At 40.2% G+C, this 27,242-nt stretch overlaps 1 protein-coding gene across 3 annotated transcripts in view; it reads right to left on the bottom strand.

The window, feature by feature from the left end:
• The window catches only part of wdr35 (WD repeat domain 35), a 90,070-nt gene that overhangs the window by 53,314 nt on the left and 9,514 nt on the right, over positions 1-27,242 (bottom strand). For all 3 annotated transcript variants that reach the window (XM_072278788.1, XM_072278796.1, XM_072278806.1), the window contains 8 exons: positions 23,748-23,840; positions 23,301-23,429; positions 22,710-22,843; positions 22,128-22,293; positions 20,316-20,461; positions 18,373-18,498; positions 14,853-15,038; positions 9,238-9,298 (listed from right to left, as the gene is read on the bottom strand). In XM_072278788.1, the coding sequence (XP_072134889.1) occupies positions 9,238-9,298; positions 14,853-15,038; positions 18,373-18,498; positions 20,316-20,461; positions 22,128-22,293; positions 22,710-22,843; positions 23,301-23,429; positions 23,748-23,840 (1,041 nt within the window). The remainder of the gene's footprint in view (positions 1-9,237; positions 9,299-14,852; positions 15,039-18,372; positions 18,499-20,315; positions 20,462-22,127; positions 22,294-22,709; positions 22,844-23,300; positions 23,430-23,747; positions 23,841-27,242) is intronic.

The raw sequence follows: 27,242 nt of genomic DNA, 5'->3' as shown, positions 1-27,242 counted from the left end.
TCTCTAGAGATGGATTCAGAAAGACCGAGAAAGGGAAGGGAGGTGTTTAAGATGTGGTGAATTCAAGGGAAGGGTGGAAGCTAGATGCAAGGTTGATGAAAATAACATGTTCAGGATGGGTGCATAAAGTAGCACTAATGCAATCATCAATGAAGCAGAGGAAGAGTTGGGAAATATTACCAAGAAAGGCTTCGAACATGGACTGTTCTACATAGCCAAAGAAGGGATAGGCATAGCTGGGGCCCATACAGGTGCCCATGGCTACCCCTCGAGTTTGGAGAAAGTAGGAGGAGTTGAAAGAAAAATTGTTGAGGGTGAGGACCAGTTCTGCCAGATGGAAGAGGGTGGTGGTGGAGGGGAATTGGTTGGTTCTTTTGTCAAGAAAGAAGCAGAGAGCTTTGAGGCCTTCTTGATGAATGATATAAGTGAACATCCATGGCGAAATTGAGGCATTCAGGGCTGGGGAGTTGAAAGTTACTGAGGAGACTGAGGACATGAGAAATGTCACAGATCTAGGTTGGAAAGGGCTTAACCAAGGGTCATAGAATGAAATTGAGGTAAGAGGATATGAGTTCAGTGGGACAGGAGCAGGCAGAGACAGCAGACCGACCAAGACAGTCTGGTTTCTGGATCTCAGGTAGGAGGTAGAAGTGAGCAGCGTGAATTGATAAGGTCACTGGTGGTGTCGGAGAGAGTTTTCTGATGGTCCAGAGTAGGGTCCTCTTCAAGGGGTAGGTATGAGGAGGTGAATGAGAGTTAGCAAGGTAGAGTTCAGCGTGCCACACTACAACAGCACCTTCTTTGTCTTTGCGTTTGGCAGTAAGGTCGGGATAGGTGCGAAGAGAGTGGAGGGCAGTGAAAAAAGTTGTACGGTTACTTTTTTAAGTTTCAATTTACAATCTTGTGTGTGTGTTTGGCTAGTTTATCCCACCAGGTCAAACACTTTTCTTAGGTATTCTGGATCACTACCAATTTTGTTAGTTCAGGTGTGCATTAACGTTGTCACTGACCCATTTAAAGATTGAAGATTTTTATTGCGTATAGCCACACTCCTTCATTAAATTTTACAGCTGTATATGCTTTAGCACTTGCACTTTAAAGTGAAATATTCTAAATGAAGTACCCACATACAGGCAAAACATGTGGTAATCACAGAGCCAAAGAGCATGGAAACAGAACCTCTGGCCCACATTCAATCATCAAACACCCATTTACACTAAACCAGGGGTCTCCTATGTGGGGTTCTCAGACCCCTTGCTTAATGGTATTGGTTCAGGGCATGAAAAAGATTGGGAACCCTTGCACTAAGCCAAACTATTACCACTTTGTTCTCCCATATTCTGACTAATTTGCCCCAGATTCTACCATTCACCTACATAAGAGGCCAAAATACAGTAGCCAATACCTATCAAACTGCATGCTTTTGGAACAGAGGAGAAAATGTATGAAGTCACAGTAAGACTCCACACAGGCAACGCTGGGAAGCCAGGATCAGACTCTACAAGCTGCATCACCATGCCACTCTATCCTATCTCATAAGAACAGAAGTACTTAATTTTCCATTGAAGTTCAATTACATTTAGAAAGTAATATATAATTAAAAGTCGATGGCAAATTCCTTGTCAGCTCAATAATAAAGTTCTGGCTGCTGGAGAACCAGAGGTACCTCATCAATACCAGGCAATATCAACTGAGCAGAAGCATAATAAAGCGGATATGTCCATTTAAGTTCACACACAGAAAATCCTAATCATGCTAACATTCTACTTCTGCTGTCATGATAGAATCTACCAAAGTTTGGGAAATGACACATACAACTATCACCTAGCAAATTCTTTGAAATACTGCTGCAGAGTAAAGCAGCAAAAACAACTCTGAATTTTAGCAAGAAAAAATACCCAAAGTAGATTGATTTTCAGGAAATACTAAAGTCTTCCATTGATCAAACAAACTTCCATCAATAAAGCACTTCCTTGAGTATTCACAACAGATTGCTCAGTTCCTCACCTCCTTGCAATTTTTGTTCTTTACAATTCTACTGAGTCAGTAACATAGGAGAGCCCACTGGTTCTCCAAAAGTTTCCACCTTCAAATGCAAAAACATCACCATCTTTATTACCATTCATTTCAGAGTTAATATTTCTACATTTCTATCCATAATTGGCCAAAATAAGTTGTGTTCCTTCTCCAGATGCACAATGTATTCACTACACCAAAAATGTAAATGTGCCTTAAGTTTTCTTTCTTATGGAATGAAAATATGTATCACATATACATACTATTCCCAGTATGATGGCAAAATAAAAATAAAGCTCTATAAGCAGGCACTGCTCTTCCGTTAATATGAGGGTAGCCAGCTATTGCTGACTTTTAAGTTTATTAAGCATGTGCTATAAGCAATAGTGCTATACTCTACAATGAATGAATGCTACTCTTCTACAGGGCTGAAATACAAATCAGTATACTATGACCTCTTCTCAAAATCTAAAACCATTATTATTTTTGATACTGACACAATTTAGCTACTAACTATAATCAAAAGTCTTCATTTGAAGGCCAGCTTTACACAAACAATATGCATTTCAGTATATATTTGTAGGAAATAACATCAGATATTTATCAAAAATGCACAATTAAAAATAATTTATATAATTTATATTTAGTTACATTAAGACCTGAATACATTATATCATGTACTTTTTGCCATAGATGCTGCCTGGCCTGCTGAGTTCCTCCAGCATTTTGTGTGTGTTGCTTGGATTTCCAGCACCTGCAGATTTTCTGTTCTTGTAGATAGCATACTTTTCTATTTTGTATTGCTTGGATTTGCCAGAATAATAAAAGTGCACATAAACAATTACATAATTTTATAAAAGTAATTAACTACAGAAGATGGAAATACTTTTAATAAGTAAATTTTGTATGAATCTTTCTCCATGGTGAAAAAATAACCAACTAATACTTTTATAAAATTGTTACCGTATAGTTAAAAGCAAGACCATAAGATATAAGAACAGACTTAGGCCATATGGCTCATCCGCTCCACCATTTCATCATGGCTGATCTAATTTTCCTTTCAGCCCCAATCACCTGCCTTCTCCCCATAAGCCTTCATGCCCTGACCAATCAAGAATCTACCAACCTCTGCCTTAAATACACAAGACTTAGCCTCCACAGGTGCCTGCAGCAAAGAATTCCACTGGTACACCAATCTCTCGCTGAAGAAATTCCTCCTTATCTCCATTGTAAAAGGACACAACTCTATTGTGTGTCTGTGTCCTCTGGTCTTAGACTCTCCCACCTTCTCCACATCTACTCTATCTAAAGGCCTTTCACCATTCAATAGCATTCAATGATGTCACCCCTCATTTTTCTGAATTCTAGTGAATATAGGCTCAGAGCCACTCAAACACTTCAAAATGACAAGCCATCTAATCCTGGAATTATTTTTCTGAAACTCCTTTGAACTCTCTGCAGTTTTAGCACATCCTTTCCGAGATAAGCAGCCCAAACATGCTTACAATACTCTAAGTAAGGCCTCACCAGTGCTTAGCAAAGTCTCAACAGTGCATTCTTGTTTTTATATTCTAGTCCTCTTGCATTACTAACATTGCATTTGCCTTCCTCACCACAGCTTCAATCTGCAAATTAACCTTTAGGAAATCCTGCGCAAGGACTCCCAAGTCCCCTTGCACCCCAGTTTTTTTGTATCTTCTCTCCATTTAGAAAATAGTCAACTCTTTAATTTCTCCTAGCAAAGTGCATGACCATACACTTCCTGACATTGTATTCCATCTACCATTTTTCCCCATTCTCCTAAGCTGTCTAAATCCTTCTGCAGCCTACCTACTTCCTCAAATCTACCAGCCCCTCCACCTATTTTCATATTGTCTGCAAACTTTGCAACAAAGCCATCAATTCCATCATCCAAATCACTGACGTATGACGTAAAAAGAATTGGTCGCAACACAGAGACCAGTGGAGCACCACTAGTCACTGGCAGGGAGTCAGAAAAGGCTCCCTTTATTCTCACTCTCTGCCTCCTGCCAATCAGCCACTGCTTTATCTATGCTAGAATCTTTCCTGTACTACCACGGACTTGTACCTTGTTAAGCAGCCTAATGTGTGGCACCTTGTTAAAGGTCTTCTGAAAATCCAATATATTGTGTCCTGCTTGTTACTTCTTCAAAGAATTCCAAAAGATTTGTCATAGAACATAGAAACCTACAGCACATTACAGGCCCTTCAGCCCACAATGCTGTGCCAACCATGTAACCTACTGTAGAAAATGCCTAGAATTTCCCTAGTGCATAGCCCTTTATTCTTTTAAGCTCTATGTACCTATCTAAGAGGCTCTTAAAAGACCCTATTGTATCCACTTCCTCTACCACCACCGGTAGTGTATTCCACGCACCCATCACTCTGTGTGTGAAAAACTTACCCCTGACATCTCCTCGGTACCTATTTCTAACCGCCTTAAAATGATGCCCCCTCATGTTAGCCATCTTAGCCCTGGAAAAAAGTCTCATGCTATCCACATGATCAATGCCTCTCATCATCTTGTACACCTCTGTCATGTCACCTCTCATCCTCCATCGCTCCAAGAAGGCCAAGTACACTCAACTGATTCTCATAAGGTACACCCTCCAATCCAGGCAATGTCCTTGTAAATCTCCTCTGCACTCTCTCTGTAGTATTCACATCCTTCCTGTAGTGAGGTGACCAGAACCGAACACAGTACTCCAAGTAGATCTGACCAAGGTCTTATAGAGCTGTAACATTATCTCATGGGAACAACAGGAATTCTGCAGATGCTGGAAATTCAAGCAACACACGTCAAAGTTGCTGGTGAACGCAGCAGGCCAGGCAGCATCTGTAGGAAGAGGTGCAGTCGACGTTTCAGGCCGAGACCCTTCGTCAGGACTCACGAGTCTTGAACTCAATCCCACGGTTGATGAATGCCAACACACCATACACCTTCTTAATAACACTGTCAACCTGCGCAGCAGCTTTGAGTGTCCTATGGACACGGACCCCAAGATCTCTCAGATCCTCCACACTGCCAAGAGATGTGAGAGGAAACCAGAGTATCTGGACACAGGCAGTACTGAACATGAGCCTCTGATCAAGCAAGATTTTTCCTTGAAGAAACCATGCTGACTACAGCTATTTTATCATGTGCTCAGTATCTAGTGATTCTTGACCGACCATTACTAATGCCTCTATGATCTCTTTCAGAACTCTGGGGTGTACACCATCTGGTCCAGGTGACTTACTACCTTCAGACCTTGCAGTTTCCCAAGAACCTTCTCTCTAGTTATGGTAACTTCATACACCATGCCTCCGATATCTGGAACTACCAACACTGCTAGAGTCTTCCACAGTGAAGACTGATGCAAAATACATATTCAGTTTGTCTGCTGTCCAGCACTGTTTTCCAGTGGTCCAAAATCCACTCTCACCTATCTTTTACACTTTCTGTATCTGAAGAAATTTTTGGTATCCTTTTCAATATCATTCACAAGCTTAGATATTTCATCTTTACCTTCTTAATGACATTTTTAGTTGCCTTCTGTTGGCTTTTAAAAGCTTCCCAATCTTCTAACATCCCACTAAATTTTGCTCTATTATATGTCCTCTCTTTAGCTTTTACGTTGGCTGTAGCTTACACGGTTGTGTCACACAAAATGCTGGAGGAACTCAGCAGGTCAACTGCGTCAACAGGAATGAATACACAGTCAACATTTTTGGGCAGAGACCCTTCTTCAGGACATATACTGTATAAATAAGTGTCAGCTGAAATTTGATTTTGAAAAAAACATGTCATTAATTATTACAAAATGCCAGCAATGTTTAAATAAATCATTTGAAGCTGTGCACAAAATATGTCTGAATGAAGAAGCTGGCTAGGATTCAAAATACTGTGGCTGAAAACTCCAACATTATGACAGCTAAATACATCAATTCTTCTCAGCATCCAAGAAATCTTGTGTACGGATGGATTACCACATTGAAGAAGAATTTTACAGGATGTCACTGAGACAGAAAAAGAGAAGAATACTTGGCTGCATCTAAAACATACTCCTGAAAGGTCTCACTGTTAAAATGAAGGCCAGTGAAACAACAGAAGTCATTCATTGCTCAAGACTAAATTTACCATATTTACCTTTCAACCAAGTAAAAGAACCTGGAAATAAAATGTCTGCAGTTCTCTAATAATAATTAGCATTATCAAAGACTCAGTTGTCTTTCAAGGCAGAAGAAATTATTGACTAGTAGAAAATCTGCAAGAATATGGGGCATAATTTTAAGATAATTGCAGGAAAGTATGGGGTAGGATTCAGAGGTAGTTGTTTTTTTTTAACACAGGGTGGTGGGTGTGTGGAATGCTCCACAAGGGTGGTGGTAGAGGCAGATGCATTAGAGGCATTTATGAAACTCTTAGATAGGCATATGGATGATAGAAAACTGCAGGGTTATGTAGGAAGGAAAAGTAGGTTAAAAGGTCAACAGAACAACATGGGTCAAAGGGCCTGTATTGTGCTGTAATGTTCTAGGAATACCAAACACCACATTTGAGGGCTGTTTTTTTTTTGCAGAAGGGAGCTTGGGATCAGGTGGGCAGTGGAGTTTTTCTCTAAGCCTGATTTTGGTTAATGCAAGGGGGTGGGGGCTGGAGAGTCCAGACTAGGATTTCTCAAGAGAGGTACAGAAATGGTCTTAGTACATGTCAAGAAGACTGGAATATAAAGACAACGATGTACTGCTGAGGCTTTGTAAAGGGTTGGTCAGACCTCATTTGGGATGATGTGAGCAATTCTCTTTTTATTGATTTTATTTTGAGAAACAGTACGGAACAGGCCCTTCTGGCCTAACATCACACCTATCAAACACTAGCCTCATCACAGGACAATTTATAATTACATAGAAACATAGAAATCTACAGCACGTTACAGGCCCTACAGCCCACTATGTTGTGCCGACCATGTAACCTACTCTAGAAACTGCCTACTGCATAGCCCTCTGTTTTACTAAGCGCCATGTACCAATCTAAGGCCTCTTCAAAGACCAATTAATCTAAAAACCGGTATGTCTTCAGACTGTGGAAGGAGCATCTGGTGGAAACCCACGCAGTCACGGGGAAAACATACAAATTCCTTACACCTTTGGGTCCTATTCTCAAGGAATGTTGTGCTGGTACAGAAGAGGTTTGCAAGAACAATCCAAAGGATACAAAATAATGTATGAGAATCGTTTGATGACTCTGGGATTGTACTTGATGGGATTGAGAAGGATGAGAGGGAAGTGGGGTGGAGGTAAATCTCACTGAATCTACCGGATATTGTAAGGCCTGGATAGAATGCACACGGAGCGGATGTTACCTATAGTGGGAGAGTTTAGGACCAGTGGCAAGAACCACAGAATGGAAAGACATCCTTTTAGAACAGAGGTGAGGAGGAATTTCCTCAGAGGGGGGTGGTGAATGTGAGGAATTCATTTCCAGAGACAGCTGTTGACGCCAAGTTATTTGGCAAATTGAAAGAAGTTACAGCACACACAAAATGCTGGTGGAACACAGCAGGCCAGGCAGCATATACAGGAAGAAGTACAGTGACGTTTCGGGCCGAGACCCTTCGTCAAGACTAACTGAAAGAAGAGATAGTAAGAGATTTGAAAGTGGGAGGGGGAGATCCAAAATGATAGGAGAAGACAGGAGGGGGAAGGGATGAAGCTAAGAGCTGGAAAGTTGATTTGCAAAAGGGATACAGAGCTGGAGAAGGGGGAGGATCATGGGACGGGAGGCCTTTGGAGAAAGAAAGGGGGAGGGGAGCCCAGAGGATGATGGAGAACAGGCAAGGAGTGATTGTGAGAGGGACACAGAAAGAAAAACAAGGAAAAAATAATAAACAAATAAAGGGGGGAATAATAAATAAATAAGCAATGGGGTAAGAAGGGGAGGAGGGGCATTAACAGAGGTTAGAGAAATCAATGTTCATGCCATCAGGTTGGAGGCTACTCAGACGGAATATAAAGTGTTGTTCCTCCAACCTGAATGTGGCTTCATCTTGACAGTAGAGGAGGCCATGGATTTACATACCAGAATGGGAATGGGACATGGAATTAAAATGTGTGGCCACTGGGAGATCCTGCTTTCTCTAGAGGACAGGGCGTAGGTGTTCAGCTAAACGGTCTCCCACTGTGTGTTGGGTCTCACCAATATATAGAAGGCCACATTGGGAGCACCGGACGCAGCTGACTCACAGGTGAAGTGTCACCTCACCTGGAAGGACTGTCTAGGGCCCTGAATAGCGGTGAGGGAGGAAGTGTAAGGGCAGGTGTAGTATTTGTTCCGCTTACACTTGTTACACTTGTCTTGTGCTACACCTGCCCTTACACATCCTCCCTCACCACCATTCAGGGCCCCAGACAGTCCTTCCAGGTAAGGCGACACTTCACCTGTGAGTCGGCTGGTGTGATATACTGCGTCCAGTGCTCCCGATGCGGCCTTCTACATATTGGCGAGACCCGACGCAGACTGGAAGAACAAACTGAACACTATCAGTTCCCGATGAAACTACCAAACACAATCAGTGCAATTTAGTCTGATTTTTGTTTCTCTAGAAAACACCACGATGCTCACTAAAAACCATAATTAATCCAAGTGCTCTGCTTCAAGCAAAAATGCTTTAGTGTTCACATTCAATGCAGGAACATTTTTACCATATTAGTTCAAATATAGTAGAACTCTGATAATCTGGTAGCCTCAGGGCTTTGATAGTATCGGACTAACAAATTTTCCATACTATTGAACGTTACTCCTATTAATACCAAGTCATACTTTTATTTCATTTTATTTACTGTATAATAAAGCTTCCAGTGAACCTAGTAAGTTAAAAGGGAGCAGAAAAAGATTAAGTACTCCAGACCTCAGCTGCAGCTACAATTCTACCCAGGTTCTTAACCCCAGTGTTCTGGACCCCAACCTTCGCTCCAGCTACATACTCGACCCACACTCTGAACACCTGGCTGTGGCTGTATGCCTTGCTTACTGGTCCCCTTGCTTATATTACAGCAAATGAGTAAGCCAGATCTTTAGGATTTCTTAACAATCAAGTTTTGGAGCTTTACCTTAGAACCAGGTCAAAATAGGTCACCAATGAAGAAAATCATATTAAAGGAGCACAGTGGAATCAATATATTTCAAAATTTCATAAACAAATACAATTTTACACTCACCAATATCAATATATTTTGAATCCAAGGGAGTTCCAATAGAATTGCAAAGCACAAGAACATACTAAAACAGGGGAATAAAAGATAACATAATAAATAATCAAAATGTGTAATTAGAAATTAACTAAAAGCCACTGCCCATATGGTCATTTACAGGCAGTTAAATTGGAATAAACACAAATGTATTAATGTTACAGTAACATTTGTACTCAATTTTGTAAATGGTTACCATAGCAGCTACAGGTTCCATCTCATTCTCGTCCTTCCAAGAGCAGCACAGAAACAAAAGAAATCATGTTAAACAGTGACATGTAATCATGATGAAACAGAATAAAGGCGACAGCATATTCATAGTTGGTGTTAAAACTTGAAACATATCAAGATTTGTGTTCTTCTCCACGCCTTGTGGCGCATCGGGCGGCAACCTTGATGTTTCTTTAGCATTTGTATGTTTTTTTACAAGGCAGAGTTGCTAGCTCAATGCTCGACCCATGGATGGAAAGTGTGCAAGAAGCCAGCTGGATTTGAACCTGAGACACTCACCCCAAAGTCAGGTGCGAATGCCACTAAACCACCAACTGACTATTTCAGAGAAGGTTAAAATAATTTAGATTATGAGAACACTTAGTCCTCTTTTATTGTCATTTAGAAATGTATACATGCATTAAGAAATGAAACAATGTTTCTCCGGAGTGATATCACAGAAAACAGGACAAACCAAAGACTAACACTTACAGAACCACATAATTATAACATATAGTTACAGCAGTGCAAAGCAATACCATAATTTGATGAAGAAAAAACCATGGGCACGGTAAATAAAGTCTCAAAAGTCCCCGAGTCGATCGACTCCCGAGTCCCCGATAGCAGGTGGCAAAAGGGAGAAACTCCCTGCCATAAACCTCCAGGCACCGTCAACTTGTCGATGCCTTGGAAGCAGCCGACACTGAGTCCATCAGTCCAAAAACTTCAAGCTTCCGACCAGCCTCTCCGATACAGCCTCCCAAGCACCATCCTCTGCCGAGCGCCTTTGACCTCGCCCCGGCCGCTGAAACATGCAAAGCCAAGGATCTTGGGGCCTTCTGCTCCGGAGATTCCGGTTACCATACTGTAGCAGCGGCAGCGAAGCGGGCATTACAGAAGTTCTTCAGATGTTCCTCCGTACTATCATGTCCGTCTCCATCAAATCAGAATTGTGCACAGTCCCCTACTTGACAGATAACAGACATCACCACCAAAGTGGCCGCGCGCGCTGCTGTCGCGCCGCCATCTTCTCCTCCTCCCGGATGTGCTCCTTTGTACTTCTAATAATCCACCATCTAATTACTTGAAAATTCTGATGGTTTGACATCTAGTTCAACAGGGTGCCATTTCCCAATTTCCCTTTAAATTCACTAGGATGTCATTTCCCATATTCCCTTTCAACTTATCATGTCCACAAGTCACAAGTGGCAAATTATTAGGGTTTTAGTGTAAATAGCTTATATAAAGTTGATATTAGTCATCTGGGTTGTGTTGATAAATCAGGAGCATGTATAAATCATTCAAATTCATAAGTGTACAGGTGTCCCCCACTTTCCGAATGTTCTCTTTACGAAAGACCTACATTAGTACCTGTTTTCATTAACCGAAAGAGGATTTTCACTTTTACTAAAAAAGACGCTCGCTTTAAACTTGTGTTTACCCCGAGAAAGACTACCATGACCATGAAGCCTTGGGCAGGCAGGTGTGTGCGCATGTGTGACGTGCTAATGTGTGTACGTGTGTATGCATGACGTGCATGTACGTGCAAATGTGTGACATGCACATGCGTGTACGTGCCAATTTTTTTCGACAAATCAATTTTGGCTCAAACTTCCCGATTCTGTTAAGTACAACTACACTGTACATACATTATTTCTACTTTATATAGGCTGTATATTTATCATATCATTCCTGCTTTTACTATATGTTAGTGTTATTTTAGATTTTATGTGCTATTTGGTATGATTTGGTAGGTTACTTTTTGGGCCTGGGAATGCTCAAAAAATTTTCCCATAAAAATTAATGGTAATTGCTTCTTCGCTTTACGCCATTTTGGCTTATGAACGGTTTCATAGGAGCGCTCTACATTCAGATAGCAGGGGAAACCTGTATTCCAGTGACTGAACCTGTCAAAATTTACCAATACCAGTGCGTATGCTCCACTGCTGACACACATTGTGACAGAATAAACAAAAAACTAAAAACAATATGGATTTTAGTAAGGCATTTGACAAGGTTCCACACGGTAGGCTTATTCAGAAAGTTAGAAGGCATGGGATCCAGGGAAGTTTGGCCAGGTGGATTCAGAATTGGCTTGCCTGCAGAAGGCAGAGGGTGGTGGTGGAGGGAGTACATTCAGATTGGAGGATTGTGACTAGTGGTGTCCCACAAGGATCTGTTCCAGGACCTCTACTTTTTGTGATTTTTATTAACGACCTGGATGTGGGGGTAGAAGGGTGGGTTGGCAAGTTTGCGCACAAAGGTTGGTGGTGATGTAGATAGTGTAGAGGATTGTCAAAGATTGCAGAGAGACATTGATAGGATGCAGAAGTGGGCTGAGAAGTGGCAGATGGAGTTCAACCCGGAGAAGTGTGAGGTGATACACTTTGGAAGGACAAACTCCAAGGCAGAGTACAAAGTAAATGGCAGGATACTTGGTAGCGTGGAGGAGCAGAGGGATCTCGGGGTACATGTCCACAGATCCCTGAAAGTTGCCTCACAGGTGGATAGAGTAGTTAAGAAAGCTTATGGGGTGTTAGCTTTCATAAGTCGAGGGATAGAGTTTAAGAGTTGCAATGTAATGATGCAGCTCTATAAAACTCTGGTTAAGCCACACTTGGAGTATTGTGTCCAGTTCTGGTCACCTCACTATAGGAAGGATGTGGAAGCATTGGAAAGGGTACAGAGGAGATTTACCAGGATGCTGCCTGGTTTAGAAAGTATGCATTATGATCAGAGATTAAGGGAGCTAGGGCTTTACTCTTTGGAGAGAAGGAGGATGAGAGGAGACATGACAGAGGTGTACAAGATAATAAGAGGAATAGATAGAGTGGGTAGCCAGCAGCTCTTCCCCAGGGCACCACTGCTCAATACAAGAGGACATGGCTTTAAGGTAAGGGGTGGGAAGTTCAAGGGGAATATTAGAGGAAGGATTCTTACTCAGAGAGTGGTTGGTGCGTGGAATTCACTGCCTGAGTCAGTGGTGGAGGCAGATACACTAGTGAAGTTTAAGAGACTACTAGACAGGTAGGTGGAGGAATCTAAGGTGGGGGCTTATATGGGAGGCAGGGTTTGAGGGTCGGCACAACATTGTGGGCCGAGGAGCCTGTACTGTGCTGTATTATTCTACGTTCTATGTAATTGATTCAACAGTTCCCCGTTATTATACTGACTTTGGTCCAACTTTCTCCCTTATTCTATTACAGTTATTTTGCAGCTCTGTCATTACAAATAATTATTCTAATTTTAATTTTTCCAGTATTATTTCGCCAGGGAGCATACAAATTTTACATTGTATGGTACAAACTTCAGTCATTTTCAGTTCCTACAGTAGTTGTTTGAAGTAGCAGTCAAATAGGGCTAAGACTATTTTAAGAATGGACCAGCTTGAATAATATTCTATTCCACTGCAAAAGTCTCTTTTTCTAAATTATAGCTTTCCATTGTGGACAATTTTTGTCACCTTGCAATGCTTTGACCAAAAGAAGTTGGAGATGGGTCAATAACAATTGGCAGCAAGAGGCAGTGATAGATTGGGCAAGAGTGAACACAAAGGTCAAACGCAGAAATAAAAACAGCATGTTCTGGTCAGAAAAAAAATGATGCTAATCTTGTGCTTGATTATTATAGTATTGAACTTCTTTCTGTGGGAATACCAAGGAAAGGTATATTTAAATATTTAAATTCATTCCCACCTTTTAGTGCATTTTAAACTTGTCCATTCGCCTGTCCCCAGTGATCTCCCTCCTGGCACTTATCCTTGCAAGTGGAACAAGTGCTACACCTGCGCCTACACCACCTCACCACCATTCAGGGCCCAAACATTCCTTCCAGGTGAGTCCGTTGGGGTTATCTGCCATATCCAGTATAGCCCCCTGTATGTTGGTGAGGCCCGATGTAGATTGGGAGATCATTCGCTGAGCACCACTGGGAGTCTGCCAGAAAAAATGCGATCTCACAATGGCTACCCACTCCCACTCCCATTCCGACATATCAGTCCACGGCCTCCTCTACTGTCAGGATGAAGTCACACTCAGGTTAGAGGAGCAACACCTTATATTCCATCTGGGTAGCCTCCAACCTGATGGCACGAACATCGATTTCTTGAACTTTCTTGCCCCCTGTCCCACTTCACCATTCCTCATTCTTTTTTCCCTCTCTCGCCTTGTCTCCTTACCTGCTCATCTGCTCCCTCTGATCTCCTCCCCATCTTCTTTCTTCCATGGTCTTGTCCTCTCCCATCAGATTCCCCCTTCTCCAGCCCTGTATCTCTTTCACCAATCAAATTCCCAGCTGTTTACTTCACCCCTCTCTCCCCCAGCTTCACCTATCATCTTGTGTTTCCTCCTCCCCCCCACATCTTCTAACTCTGACTCCTCATCTTTTTTCCTCCAGTCCTGATGAACGTCGACATTTTTGTTTTCTCATAGATGCTGCCTGGCCTGCTGAGTTCCTCCAGCATTTTGTATGTGTTGCTTGGATTTCCAGCATCTGCTGATTTTCTCTTGTTTGTGAAACTATTTTTTGCTTGGATTAAAGAATAAACATTCCTCCATGTTCTTTTATCTTGACATTTAAGACCATAAGATATAGGAGTAGAAGTAGGCAATTCAGCCCATCGAGTCTGCTCCGCCATTCAATCACAGAAGAAGAAGAAAGCCCTTAACTCCAAGTGGAGTCATTGGAACACCGTCATGACGCCGTTTTTTTAGCAGGCATTCGTACTTTTACGAGGCCGAGTTGCTAGCTCGACGTTCAACCCAGCATGGATGGAAAGCATGCAAGGGAGCCGGCTGGATTCAAACTCGGGAGCCTTCGCTCCAAAGTCCGGCGCTGATGCCACTACGCCACAAGCCGGCTCATTCAATCATGGGCTGATCCAATTCTTCCAGTCATCCCCACTTTCCTGCTTTCACCCCATACCCTTTGATGCCCTGGCTAATCAAGAACCTATCTATCTCTGCCTTAAATATACCCAATGACCTGGCCTTCACAGCCAGTCGTGGCAACAAATTCCACAGATTTACCACCCTCTGACTAAAGTAATTTCTCCGCATCTCAGTTCTAAAAGGACATCCTTCAATCCTGAAGTCGTGCTCTCTTGTCCTAGAATCCCCTAGCACAGGAAATAACTCTGCCATTTCAGAGGACATACAATGTTTGCTGCAGGATGTCATTTGTTCTTTCAAATGCGTACCAATTATTCAATTATTTTCCGTATCTCAATTTAATTTGCTTGCTTTTTTAATATAAACATTTAACAGTCCACATCTTTTTACAATAATTAAATTCTTCAGTTACAGTGCCATTGATTTCCTTTTGTGGCATTATATTTATGTAAAATGCAAAAATTGCATTCAAAATAAAATTCTTACCTGAAGAGAAGTCTCATCAGCCTTAGTTGCTAAAATACAGAAGTCGCCACATGTGGTTATTGAAATCAGACTCTTTACGTACTTTATATACTTCTCATTGTTCTTGGTGTCCCAAAAGACTACACAGTACTCTAAACGATCTGGTCTGGTATATGCATATACTACCGTGTTGGAACAATAACCCCACTGCCAACAGAAAAAAATCAAAGAAGTTATTTATTAAAATCATTTAATAAAAATTAACTTAATGGATTATTAAAATAGCATACTAAAAGATTGCATCAGAAAGTTTATTTCTCAAACAATATCCCAAAACATTAGATAATCGTTACAACTTGTGGGAATTTACTTTGAAATCTTCAACAAAAAAAAATTATAGCCTTTGGTTATCTGAACAACTGACAGCTTGATTCAGTGTGAAAATGTGCAAACACAAAAAACAGTAAAACATAGTGTTGTGTATGTGGCCTGGTTACACAACAGTGCTATTAATAAAAACGCTGGAGACAGGAGCTAAGGTTCATGGTTCTTTACTGGCAGAAACCGAACACAGCACGTACAGATTAATACTCACCTAACAGCGCATGCAACGACGTGTTACTAAAACATAAGGTTGTCCCTTATTATAATGTAGGCTATATGGTACATATAGAGAAATGCAATAAAATACAAAAGGATTTTGTCACAGGAATGGGCCCATGCATTACCACATTTCATTCAGGTGAAATAATTGGAAGTCAGATTTTGGGTTATTGCACAGAGATTACTGGTTTTACGACCAATGTGTAGGAGAATTGATCATAGATTTATATAGTACAGTGGATTCCAGTTAACTGGGACACCTCAGGACCAATACATTTTGGCCTAATTAAACAGCTGCCCAATTAGCCAGTTTCAAGGAAATAGTAAAAAAGGTAGAAAAAAGATAAACTACCACCTGAGTAACAAATTATGCATTTAAATGAAATACAGAACAAATTAGAACAGCTTTAGCTCCTATTAGTTATCAACAGAGGAATTCATCTGATATACGCTGCTGTGCATGGGGTGCCCAGGGAGGAGCAGCACCTCCAGTAGAGGCTTGTCGTGTTCGTTCTGGGGTAGCTCACTCATCTTTGGTGCATACCGGACACTCAGTTCTCACCTATGGCTCTAAGCAGCTGTTTGACGCAGTCAAACCCCAGTACACCACTTTGGCAGGCAGGCTAAACCATTTAAGAGTAGTTAACAAGCCTCATACTCTGATAACAGAGTATGATAATAGAGACATGTCTGTTCTAGCATGTGAAGTCAGCTCTGGCAGACTGGGCGGATGGGATCATCAGTGAGATGCAGCGGACAAGGTGGTGCTTTTGCAACTCTTCAAGGAGAGCCAAGGCATGATAAGGCACTGAAGAAGTCATGGTTATCCACTGTAACCAAGGAAGACCCCAGTTTGTGACGGCTACTCATACCACTGGACTCATTTCCAAGGTCGAGAGAGTCGAACTGTCCCAGTGCAATGGCTTCTCCACTTTGCAAACTCTCCCACAGGAGGTTTCACTGTCATCGTCAGATAGGATGGACAACCAGCATGCTGCTGCATTCTTTTCATTGACTGTAAATGAACAATAGTGCAGATAATGGATGCCTTCATACAATGCTTTCGACAATTGCATCTCCTGAATTTTCATTTTCATTGTAACTTTAAAGATGATTATACTTTCAAATTCTTCGTAGTTCCAAACTTTTTGAAATAGTGAAATTATTTCATTTTCACTCCTAGCCGTTTCTGGCATCTCCAAGCCTGAATGCTTGAAACCACAATGAGCAAAACTCACTGCAGAATTGTCTTGCTGCTCATTTCTTGCCATCTATCAGTGACAAAAATCGTTGCTTTTTGAACACAAACACACACAACTGACACTATTTAAAAACTGTTCGCTCTAAGCATACTGTAGTGTCTAATGGCCACACAAGTTCACACAACTGACACTGTTCAGCAACAGTCTCCTTTCACAATTAAGCAGCATAGCGTCCCAAATAAATGAAGGGAATCCCAGCTATTATCTCAATGAAACTTTGTTCTTTAAGACTCATCCCAAATAAACAGCTGCCCCAAACCGATGGATCATTTAATAGGAATACACTGTACTTGGATGTATGACAAGTTTAAACATTGTTTAAAAAAGCTCTCAATCAAATATCCTATGAACAAATAAACAAATATGAATCAAATAATTTTCATACACCAATTTAACTTTCTTACTTAAACTATATAATGACATTCTCCTTTTCGTCACAGATCTGGTTTCTTCCTGAAAAGGATCTAGTCTCAGCAATGTTTTATGCATTAATAAATCTTATCCCTCCTTTAATATAATAAACTGTGACAATAATAAAACTTTCTAAATCTAATTTAAAAGCTCTGTGAATTAAAAAACATCTATCCACCAGCCTAGAAACTCAGCCGGCACTTTAGAATACAATTTGCATTTCCATGGATCAGCGTTTGGTGTCTCCATGTGCATATAATGATGTTGCTCCCTATAGAATGCTGTTAAAGAACACTCCCAGGAGAAATTAATCTGTATGATTCTGAAGCGGAGCTACTGTTGAGTCATCTCAGTTCAAACAGTTTATAATAAGGCTACTTAATTCACTGTGTTGCGATACAAGTGGGTCCTCCCTGAGTTATTTCTACCAGGTGCTAGAGAGCCAACTCTTATTTGTGCTCTGTCTTTTGTTTAATTGATTTCATTTGGTTCCTCTCTCCAGCATCTATACAGTGCTGACACATCACACCCATACCACACCACAGACAGCAACTGACCCCACCTTCTTCCTTCCTCCCACCTAACCATGCTCATAACCTTCTCCCAATCCTCCCCTTCTATTATAACCTCTACACCCAAATCTCCCAAAATGACTCCTAAGCATTGTTCTTTCAACCCCAGATATCAATCACTCACCTGAGTACCATATACAGGTAGGAGGCGACTGCCCAATACAATTTGATTTGACTCAAAGGACCCTCAGCTCTACAACCACATTTGTATATGTAAATATCAATATCACTATTTAGCCTTACATTTCCAAGGACACATAACTGAATGCCCAGTAACCTGAAATGATGAAGTCGTTATTTGTTTGCATAAATTCACTCTAAACCATCTCTTTTATAGGCTTATTTGGTTCACTCATTTCTTTTTAAGTATAATACACATGAGAATTCTCAATTTAAACATTTCAACAAGAGATTAGTTGTTACTTGATGACAGACATTCCCCCATCTCTCAAATTTTAGGAACTATTTTCATCAAGTAACCTACTCTTTTGTTTTTGGAAATGTGTGCAATTACAGTACATCCCACATTACCACAGTCATTACACGTTAAAAATGCTTATTTCTCAGTAAAACATGTGCTTTAATTTCAATTCTTAACTGCATTAAATATAAGCAATCTTTTTGAAAAAAAATAATAAACACATCGATATCCTGGTGATAAAATTAAAAGTTTTGAGTGTTGGGAGGTTTTACCTTGTAATCTGGTCTAATGTTGGCAAAATATATAAAAGAATCCACTGCAAGGGCAATTCTCAACCCTCCTCCTTCCCACGAAGCCGCATACATTTGCTTGCCAGGAACTTTTAATGTACGCAAATGCTTGAAAAAATGGTAAATAAGGAAGGTAACGTATTATTGTAACATTCCACAAATATAGGCAAGACACTTTACTTACAAAACGGATTTTGATCTGAATTATTCTGTGTATAATACATTTACTAGATAAACCACAAATTATCAGAATAGTTTGGTGCATCATTAAAAGTTAATGAATGAAGGAATCAGATTCAGAGAGCCCCAGGAATTCTTTCATATTGGAGTAGACATTGAACTCTCCTTGCACTGGGTCTGTGAAACAAGAAAACATAACAATTCTGCTGCCTCTTTTAGAGCCTCTACACAGAAACCTAATGCAAGCCTGTCAATGAGACTGACTTGCAGATGGGACTATTTTAAGGTAAAAAGAAACATGTTACACTAAAGAAAACTCCAGTTACCATATGTTGTACGGAAAGGCCTGTTCCCATGTTATACTGTTCCATGCTCCTGTTTCCTATCAGAAATTCCACCACACCTCTAATCCATCCTACATGAAAGCCTCATTAAAAACCATGGTTCAGAATATCAACTTCTGCTGTAAGTATACCCACAGACTTGGCCTCCACCACAGTCTATTGTAGAGCATTCCACACATTCACCACTCTTTGGCTAAAGAAATTCCTCCTTACTTCTGTTCTAAAAGGTCAATTTTGAGGCTCTGCCCTCTAGTTCTGGTTACCCCCACTAGGCTATCTGACCTACAAGTTCTTTTATTTTGCCTCCCTCCCTTCTTAAAGGGTAGAGTTACATTTGCAATTTTTCATCTTGAACCATTTCAGAATCTAATGATTCTTGAGAGATTATTACTAATGCTTCCATAATCTCTTCAGCTATCTCTTTCAGAACCCTGCAGTGTAGACCATCTGGTACAGGTGACTTGCCTTCAGATGTTGAAGTTACTGACCGAGAATTCCATCTCCCTCCATCTCACAGCCCTTTCGAAATTTCCAATGTTAGTGATTTACCATCTTTGCTATCCTCTCCCTCTCCTGTGATCCGTTTTTCAACTCACCCATCCCTCCCATACAGTCTTCACTGAGGCCTGATGGGATGAAGAGGCTACTTAACCAAGCACACGTTCCATAGTTGTTATGCAAGATAGAATATCCCTTCAGCATGAAACTGCAAGACTTCTAACATAGGCCATAGTGTGACTATCCCTGACTTACTTTGCATTTTACACCCAATCATTTTGATATATAGACTTTCTAAACAAATATGGAAGAGAACTTTTGTGCCAATAATTTCATCATCTTTCACCAGGTTATTTATTTTGCTCTTCTGTTTACAGTAAAACTCCAATCATTTAGTCTGGCACCAAAGTCCTGCTGGTGCTATCTGATTTTCTGTACTATTTAATATCAGCCTAGTTAATACCTTATAAGACACATTTTTATTTCATTTTCCACATGCTGCACACAGTATAATAAATTTTCCAATGAACCCAGTGAATTTAAAATGAGTGGCAAACTGAGCCTGGCGGGTTTGTAAGGAGCGAGAAATAAAACCTGGTCAGTTTTGGCATGTTTCTGGTCTCTCATGTCCCATGGCCTCACAACCAGTCTATACCTTGGACTCCCTGGTTCAGACCATAAACCCCATTTCACTTCTGATCCCGACTTACACTCTGGAGTAAGGAGTGAACCAGGTGCTGACCCACTGGGTTTCCAGAACAACTGGATACCAGATTTGCAAAATTTTACAGTAGTTCTAAACAGACATGATTCTTCCACTGAATATCACGTTTATTTATTAAATGAATAGTTGGCTTCATTTTCCACTCATAAAGCTAATGATAAAGAAGGAAAAACTCTTACCTCACCAAAAGGAGTGTAGAATTGTACAACATTGATCTGCTTGTCTTGACCAGGTGACATCTGGGAACCAGCCACTGCCAACACACTCCCACAATAGTTCCACTGAATGCCAACCACACTTATACCAGTATCAAGCAGGATAGGATCTATCAGAAAAAAATCCTTATTCTCTCTATTCACTCTGTCTCTGGAGGGCAAATATTTCACATAGGCAGTAATCAAAACATTACAAACACAATTGCACTGGTTAGGGTACAATTGAGATGAACATGTTCACAAATCTACAATTCAAGTTTGAAACCCTGCTATGCAATGACTTTTTTCATTTTACTTTAACAATATTTCCACTAATTTCATCAAGAGGATTTTTAATCAATAAAAATAAGGTTCTTAGTAAGTGCTTGGTCTTCCGGTTTTCATAAGAAATCATTAAAAGTGACCTGATTGAGTGGGATAGGAAAACTACTGAAACATTTAATCACATGAAAATATACACTAGTTAGTGTCTTGGAACTTCAAATCTATTAATATATACTAAATGTGCCTGAAGGTTTACGGCTGCTGAAGGAATTGAACTATTTCTGAGCAACTTCAGTAAGAAAAATATTAATGTTTTGGCTATTCAATACTTAAGTACCATTCATTCCCACAATGAAAATATACAAATTTTAATTACACTGCCATCCTCTGATAACACAATGATCAAAGTTGCTGAGCTGGAAAAGTAAAAGGGGAACGATTCAGAATAGGTTGTGGTGGGTGGAGTGTGTAGGTAAAAGGTGTAGCATCCCTGTGGTGGTGGTGGTGGTGGTGGGGAGATTCAACGATGGCAAGTGTGTAGGGGAAGGAAATTATAGCAGCTCTAATGTACAATGCAAGGGGTTCTTCTCTAGTAACAGCTGGTGCTTCAAGAATCATGAATGAATCTTCACCAATGCTCCTTACAGGGAATGAACTCCCAGGCTACACAAATACAGAAACAGCTCTTCAGCCTGATACTGGCGTCGACAATAACATTTATATTCGGACAGTACTTAAGGCCACAATAGCTCTCAGACTCCAAAAATGTTGCTGCAATGCGAATCATGAGATGCAGGATGTATTCACTTCTCTGTCCAATGGGTAGACAGGGAGTGCTTCACCAAAACAGCTTGAAATTTCTGAAGAAGAGGTAGTAGATGATCAAGCACTCAACTAGGCTCTGTGCCCAGGGCAAGCAGACCTACAAATCTAGCATGCATCTCTACACTGCATTGTACAAGCAGTAGCTCAATTCCAGGAGTATGGCTGTTGCTTCCATTTCTATTAGTGACCGTAATGCTACCCTCAACTTCAACCATGCAGCTCCAGATATATTGCCAGTACCACATGGAAAGACAATGCTAAACTTGAAATCTCAAGCTGGATTGCAGACAGCAGAAAACCTACTCCAAAAGCAGATCCCTGTAAAAGTCAATGAGTCACAGGACACAAGATTATCAAATAAGGGTTATCTTATCGCCTATCACATTAATATCTGAATGTTCTCCTGCTCTTAACACTGAAGCGAATGGGGAGATGAGTTGCAGAAGGTGAAAATTATCAGAAAAAACAATTTGGAGCCAACTTGAACCGTGCAATGCCCTTTTATTTAAAAAAAAAACACCTTTGCTGCCATTTTCAAACTTAAGCTAATACTTTGTTCTAACCTTGCTCTCTACCTACATTCCCCTACTCCTTTCCAATCACTAGAAAGAATATCTCCCAATATGTTAACATCCACATTTTCAAAATAACAATAATTTTGCATCCATCCCATACGATTGTACTTACTCTCATCATGCTCATGACGCATTATCTGACAACGACCATTATCTAAGCAGATTGCCAAACAAGGACAGTCTGGTTCAACATAGCCTTCGGTTCCAGAATACCAATGGATGCCAACAATGCTGACTGCACCAGTTACATTAATAAGGCATTGGAGCACAAGCTTCATCTGAAAGGTTTAAAGATATACTGAGTGCATTGGAATCAAATTACAGACATGCAAGTATTAAAAACTACAATATCTAAATTCTCTCCAGCTTATTGCAGTGACACATTTTGCAATTGCACTTACTTAATACAAATACAAAGTAGGCAGTGGCTGAAATAGAAATTAAAAATTTGATTGTTCCCCATTGAGTCACAATAAAAATTGTTTATTTCACCAATGCACACAAAAGAATATTAACCCTTCTTTATGCTGTCTTCTTCCAACTTGAAATAGTCTCAAATCATTACAAGTAAATAAAAATACATTTAGCATATTTAGAATTCAACCTATAAAGATCCAGATCAACCAAGCAGCATTATAAAAATGACAGCAGCATTTAGTAATTTATAAGAAATCGTAAACAGCAGTAAACGTACAATGAAATTTCCTTGACTGTCATATATATGTATTTCTCCATTGGCCATGCCAAATATAAGAATCTTGCTGTCTGGTGACCAGGCTACTTGACTCAGCTGTAGGCCCTTCAGTTCCTTACCCCAGATTCTGTTACCTGAGAAAATATTAAAGAAAATTTGAACCCATCATTAAGAAAAGATAAATTAAGAAGATACTCTTAAGGCAATTAGAAACAGACCAGTAGCAAAAAAAAAACCTTTTTTCCAGTTAGTGTTAAATACTGTATGTACAGGGCTCCTAGCTCCACCTTGGGATCAAATAATGCTGATGGTTGATATTCTTTCACATCTACAGTGCTAGTAACCAAAGCCAAATTTCTTGCTGAGTGGCTCCAAAAATGCTAATTTATAATACAAAGTAAGTTTGGGAATAATTATGTATTTACCTAATGTTGGATTACATATGAATTAATATGCATTAACTGACAAATCAATTAACCTTTATTCCAAAATAAGATTCAAATGAAAATATTACCCATGAGAGATCACTACAGATAAATGAATATTGAAATCTTTTTCATAATTACATTTTCTTAGTATAAAATAAATTACCATCCACTGAGCCCACAATGACAGCACCATCTTCATAAACAATGCAGATTTTCAATCCATCAGCATTCCAACTCATACCACGAACAACAGATTTATTCCTATTGTTGATCATTTCTTCAAACCAAGAACCTGAAATCAATTCACAAAGTCAATTTTCATTAAAAATTTCAATAATATTACAAAAACTGTTGCAATCATCACCGTCAATTTAAGATCATATAACACTGCTGTCTAACACTTTCTAACACAAATATGATTATGTCATAAATACAGAGTTTAATCTTGCATCTAACCAGATATGACAAATACAAGTTTGCAATTCATTTCATCTACTGAATTGACTATTTATTTCTTAGGTTTATCTAACACCAAACTTAACTAAATCGTTTAGAAAATGTTAATGTACATCAAACTCAATCTTACACACCACAAGAAGAGTTAACCAACCTTTGTATAGCATCCATACAATAATTAGACCATTCTGGTCACTAGTTGTTAATTTCTGGTAATGCTCATTCCAAGTCACCACCTGTACAGCACCTAAAAAACACAATTCAATTAATATACTGTGACGATCAATCAGAATCTTAACTACCAGAAAACCAGATATAATTTGTGGAGGGCTATTTCGAGGACTAAGCGACAATTTTGAACAAGGTTGGAGGCGACATCGGATGTACGACAACTCTGGCAGGGTTTGCAAGACATTACTTCCTACAAAGCGAAACCCAATAGCACGAATGGCAGCGATGCTTCACTACCAGATGAACTCAATGCATTCTATGCCCGCTTAGAAAGGGAGAATATAACTACAGCTGTAAAGATCCCAGCAGCACCTGATGACCCTGTGATCTCAGTCTCAGAGACCGATGTTAGGCTGTCTTTAAAGACAGTGAACCCTCACAAGGCGGAAGATCCAGTACCTGGTAAGGCTCTGAAAACCTGTGCCAACCAACTGGCAGGAGTATTCAAGGACATTTTCAACCTCTCACTGCTACGGGCGAAAGTTCCCACTTACTTCAAAAAGGCAACAAGTATACAGTGCCTAAGAAGAATAATGTGAGCTGCCTTAATGACTATTGCCCGGTAGCACTCACATTACAGTGATGAAATGCTTTGAGAGGTTGGTTATGACTAAACTGAACCCCTGTCTCAGCAAGGACCTGGACCCATTGCAATTTGCTTATCGACACAATAGGTCAAAGCAGGTGCAATCTCAATCGCCCTTCACACGGCCTTGGACAAAACAAACACCTATGTCAGGATCCTGTTCATCAACTTAGCTCAGCATTTAATACCATCATTCCCACAGAACCTGGGCCTCTGTACGTCCCTCTGCAATTGGATCCATGACTTCCTAACCAGAAGACCACAATCTGTGTGGATTGGTGATAACATCTCCTCGCTGACGATCAACACTGGTGCACCTCAGGGGTGTGTGCTTAGCCCCCTGCTCTACTCTCTCTATACCCATGACTGTGTGGCTAAGCATAGCTCAAATACCATTCATAAATTTGCTGATGATACAACCATTGTTGGTAGAACCTCAGATGGAGACGAGAGGGTTTACAGGAGTGAGATATGCCATCTAGTGGAGTGATGCCACAGCAACAACCTGGCACGCAACGCCAGTAAAACGAAAGAGCTGATTGTGGACTTCAGGAAGGATAAGATGAAGGAACACATACCAATCCTCATAGAGGGATCAGAAGTGGAGAGAGTGAGCAGTTTCAATTTCCTGGGTGTCAAGATCTCTGAGGACCTAACATGGTCCCAACATATCGATGCAGTTATAAAGGAGGCAAAACAGCGACTATAATTCAATAGGAGTTTTAAAAGATTTAGCATGTCAACAAATACACTCAAAAACTCCTATAGGCGTACCGTGGAGAGCATTCTGACAGGCTGCATCACTGTCTGGTATGGAGGGGCCTCTGAACAGGACCAAAAGAAGCTGCAGAAGGTTGTAAATCTAGTCACCTCCATCTTGGACACTAACCTACAAAGTACCCAGGACATCTTCAGGGAGCGGTGTCTCAGAAAGGCAGCATCCATTACTAAGGGCCTCCAGCACCCAGGGCATGCCCTTTTCTCACTGTTACCATCAGGTAGAAGCCTGAAGGCACACACTCAGCGATTCAGGAACAGCTTCTTCCCCATTGTCATCCAATTCCGAGTTGGACATTGAACCCGTGAACACTACCTCACTTTCTAAATATATATTATTTCTGTTTTTGCGCAATTTTGATCTATTCAATATGCACATTCTATAATTGATTTACAAACGTTTGTACTTATTTCTTCTTCTTCTTCTTCTTCTATATTATGTATTGCATTGAACTACTGTGGCTAAGTTAACAAACTTCACGGCACATGCCGGTGATAATAAACCTGATTCTGATTCTGAATTACCCTACACAAAAAAAAAATGGATAATTTATAATGAATTAAACTTGGTCAGAAACTTTTTATTTAATAATTATATATAATGAAGAGAAATAAAAGAGATTAAGGAAACTTAACGTCAAAACAGTAGAAGAAATGCATGACTAGACTATCTAAACACAATTAAATATTTCAAGTAGCAACAGCACACATTCACATTTTTTCTTGTTCCTCTGTGCATCATTCACACAGAAGAGCTGCAATAAAAAAAACTGGAAGTGTGCTGTTGCCACATATACATTTATTAAGCTGATAATGCCCTGCATCTTCATGCCACTCCCGTTTCGACCCCCAACCTTCCCCCCACTATGCCCCTGTTCCTACATACATATTCCACAACTTAAGACTTTACCACACAATTCTCTCATCCCTAATCAACAGCCTAACTGATTTTTTCTGTGATCTCTACCGTCTGAATTAGTGAGAGCTCTCCAATGAAACACCTTATGCAAGTTTCTTGCTGTAACACCTTATTGGACATAATTTGTACAAAACTGTCCCATGCATACAAGATCAGCATTGTCACTGTCTTGAACTCTGAAAGAGGCCTTTATCCCAAGGGCTGAGGGCACCCTTGGAATAATTTAAGGAAGCCTAATGTTATCGGTTTCCCTGCTAAAGTCTCAAATGTTCATAGTCCAGATGGATTTCTCCATTGGTGGTTTTTTTTTTGCTTTCTCCTACCCAATATCTTCAAAATTTAATGATCCTTTTCCAAGCAGCTCAACCTTAATCTTCCTAATAAGACAGACATTCTCTCTAATAACCCTTTTCACCAATGTTGACTCCCATAACTCCAACCTAATCCTCTCCCTCCTGAGACTTAATTCACTGACCAACTGATTTCCTCAAGATCTGTTCTTCACATCTCCTTTTCACATTGTTACATTAAGCACATTGGACTGTTATCAATGGATTCACCTAACAGAGGGATGAACTCACCTATGCAGTGCCACTTTAAACATTTTACAGTTTCAGAGTGTGCATCTCCATTATGTCAGAAAGAAGTTATTCATAAAATGAAATATCTTTATGTTGAGTCATCTTTAATGATGAACCATTCAGGGAACCACATTACCAAGTTAGAGACAAAATATACTTCACTCATCATACTAACAATGAGGCCAACTTTACATATTCTAATAACAGAGAAATTTCAAGTCAAGTCAAGTCACCTTTTCTGTCATTTCGACCATTACTGCTCGTACAGTACACAGTAAAAATGAGACGACATTTTTCAGGACCATGATCCTACATGAACAATACAAAATCTACACTGCACTATGTAAAAACAACACAAAACTACACTAGACTACAGACTAGGACTGCATAAAGTGCACAAAACAGTGCAGGCATTACAATAAATAATAAACAAGACAATAGGCACAGTACAGGACAGTAGATTGGTGTCAGTCCAGGCTCTGGGTATTGAGGAGTCTGATGGCTTGGGGGAAGAAACTGTTACATAGTCTGGTCGTGAGAGCCTGAATACTTCAG

Source organism: Mobula birostris, chromosome 2 (genome assembly GCF_030028105.1).
Source record: "Mobula birostris isolate sMobBir1 chromosome 2, sMobBir1.hap1, whole genome shotgun sequence".
NCBI classification, from domain to species: Eukaryota; Metazoa; Chordata; class Chondrichthyes; order Myliobatiformes; family Myliobatidae; genus Mobula; species Mobula birostris.
This window is presented reverse-complemented; position numbering and strand designations above follow the sequence as displayed.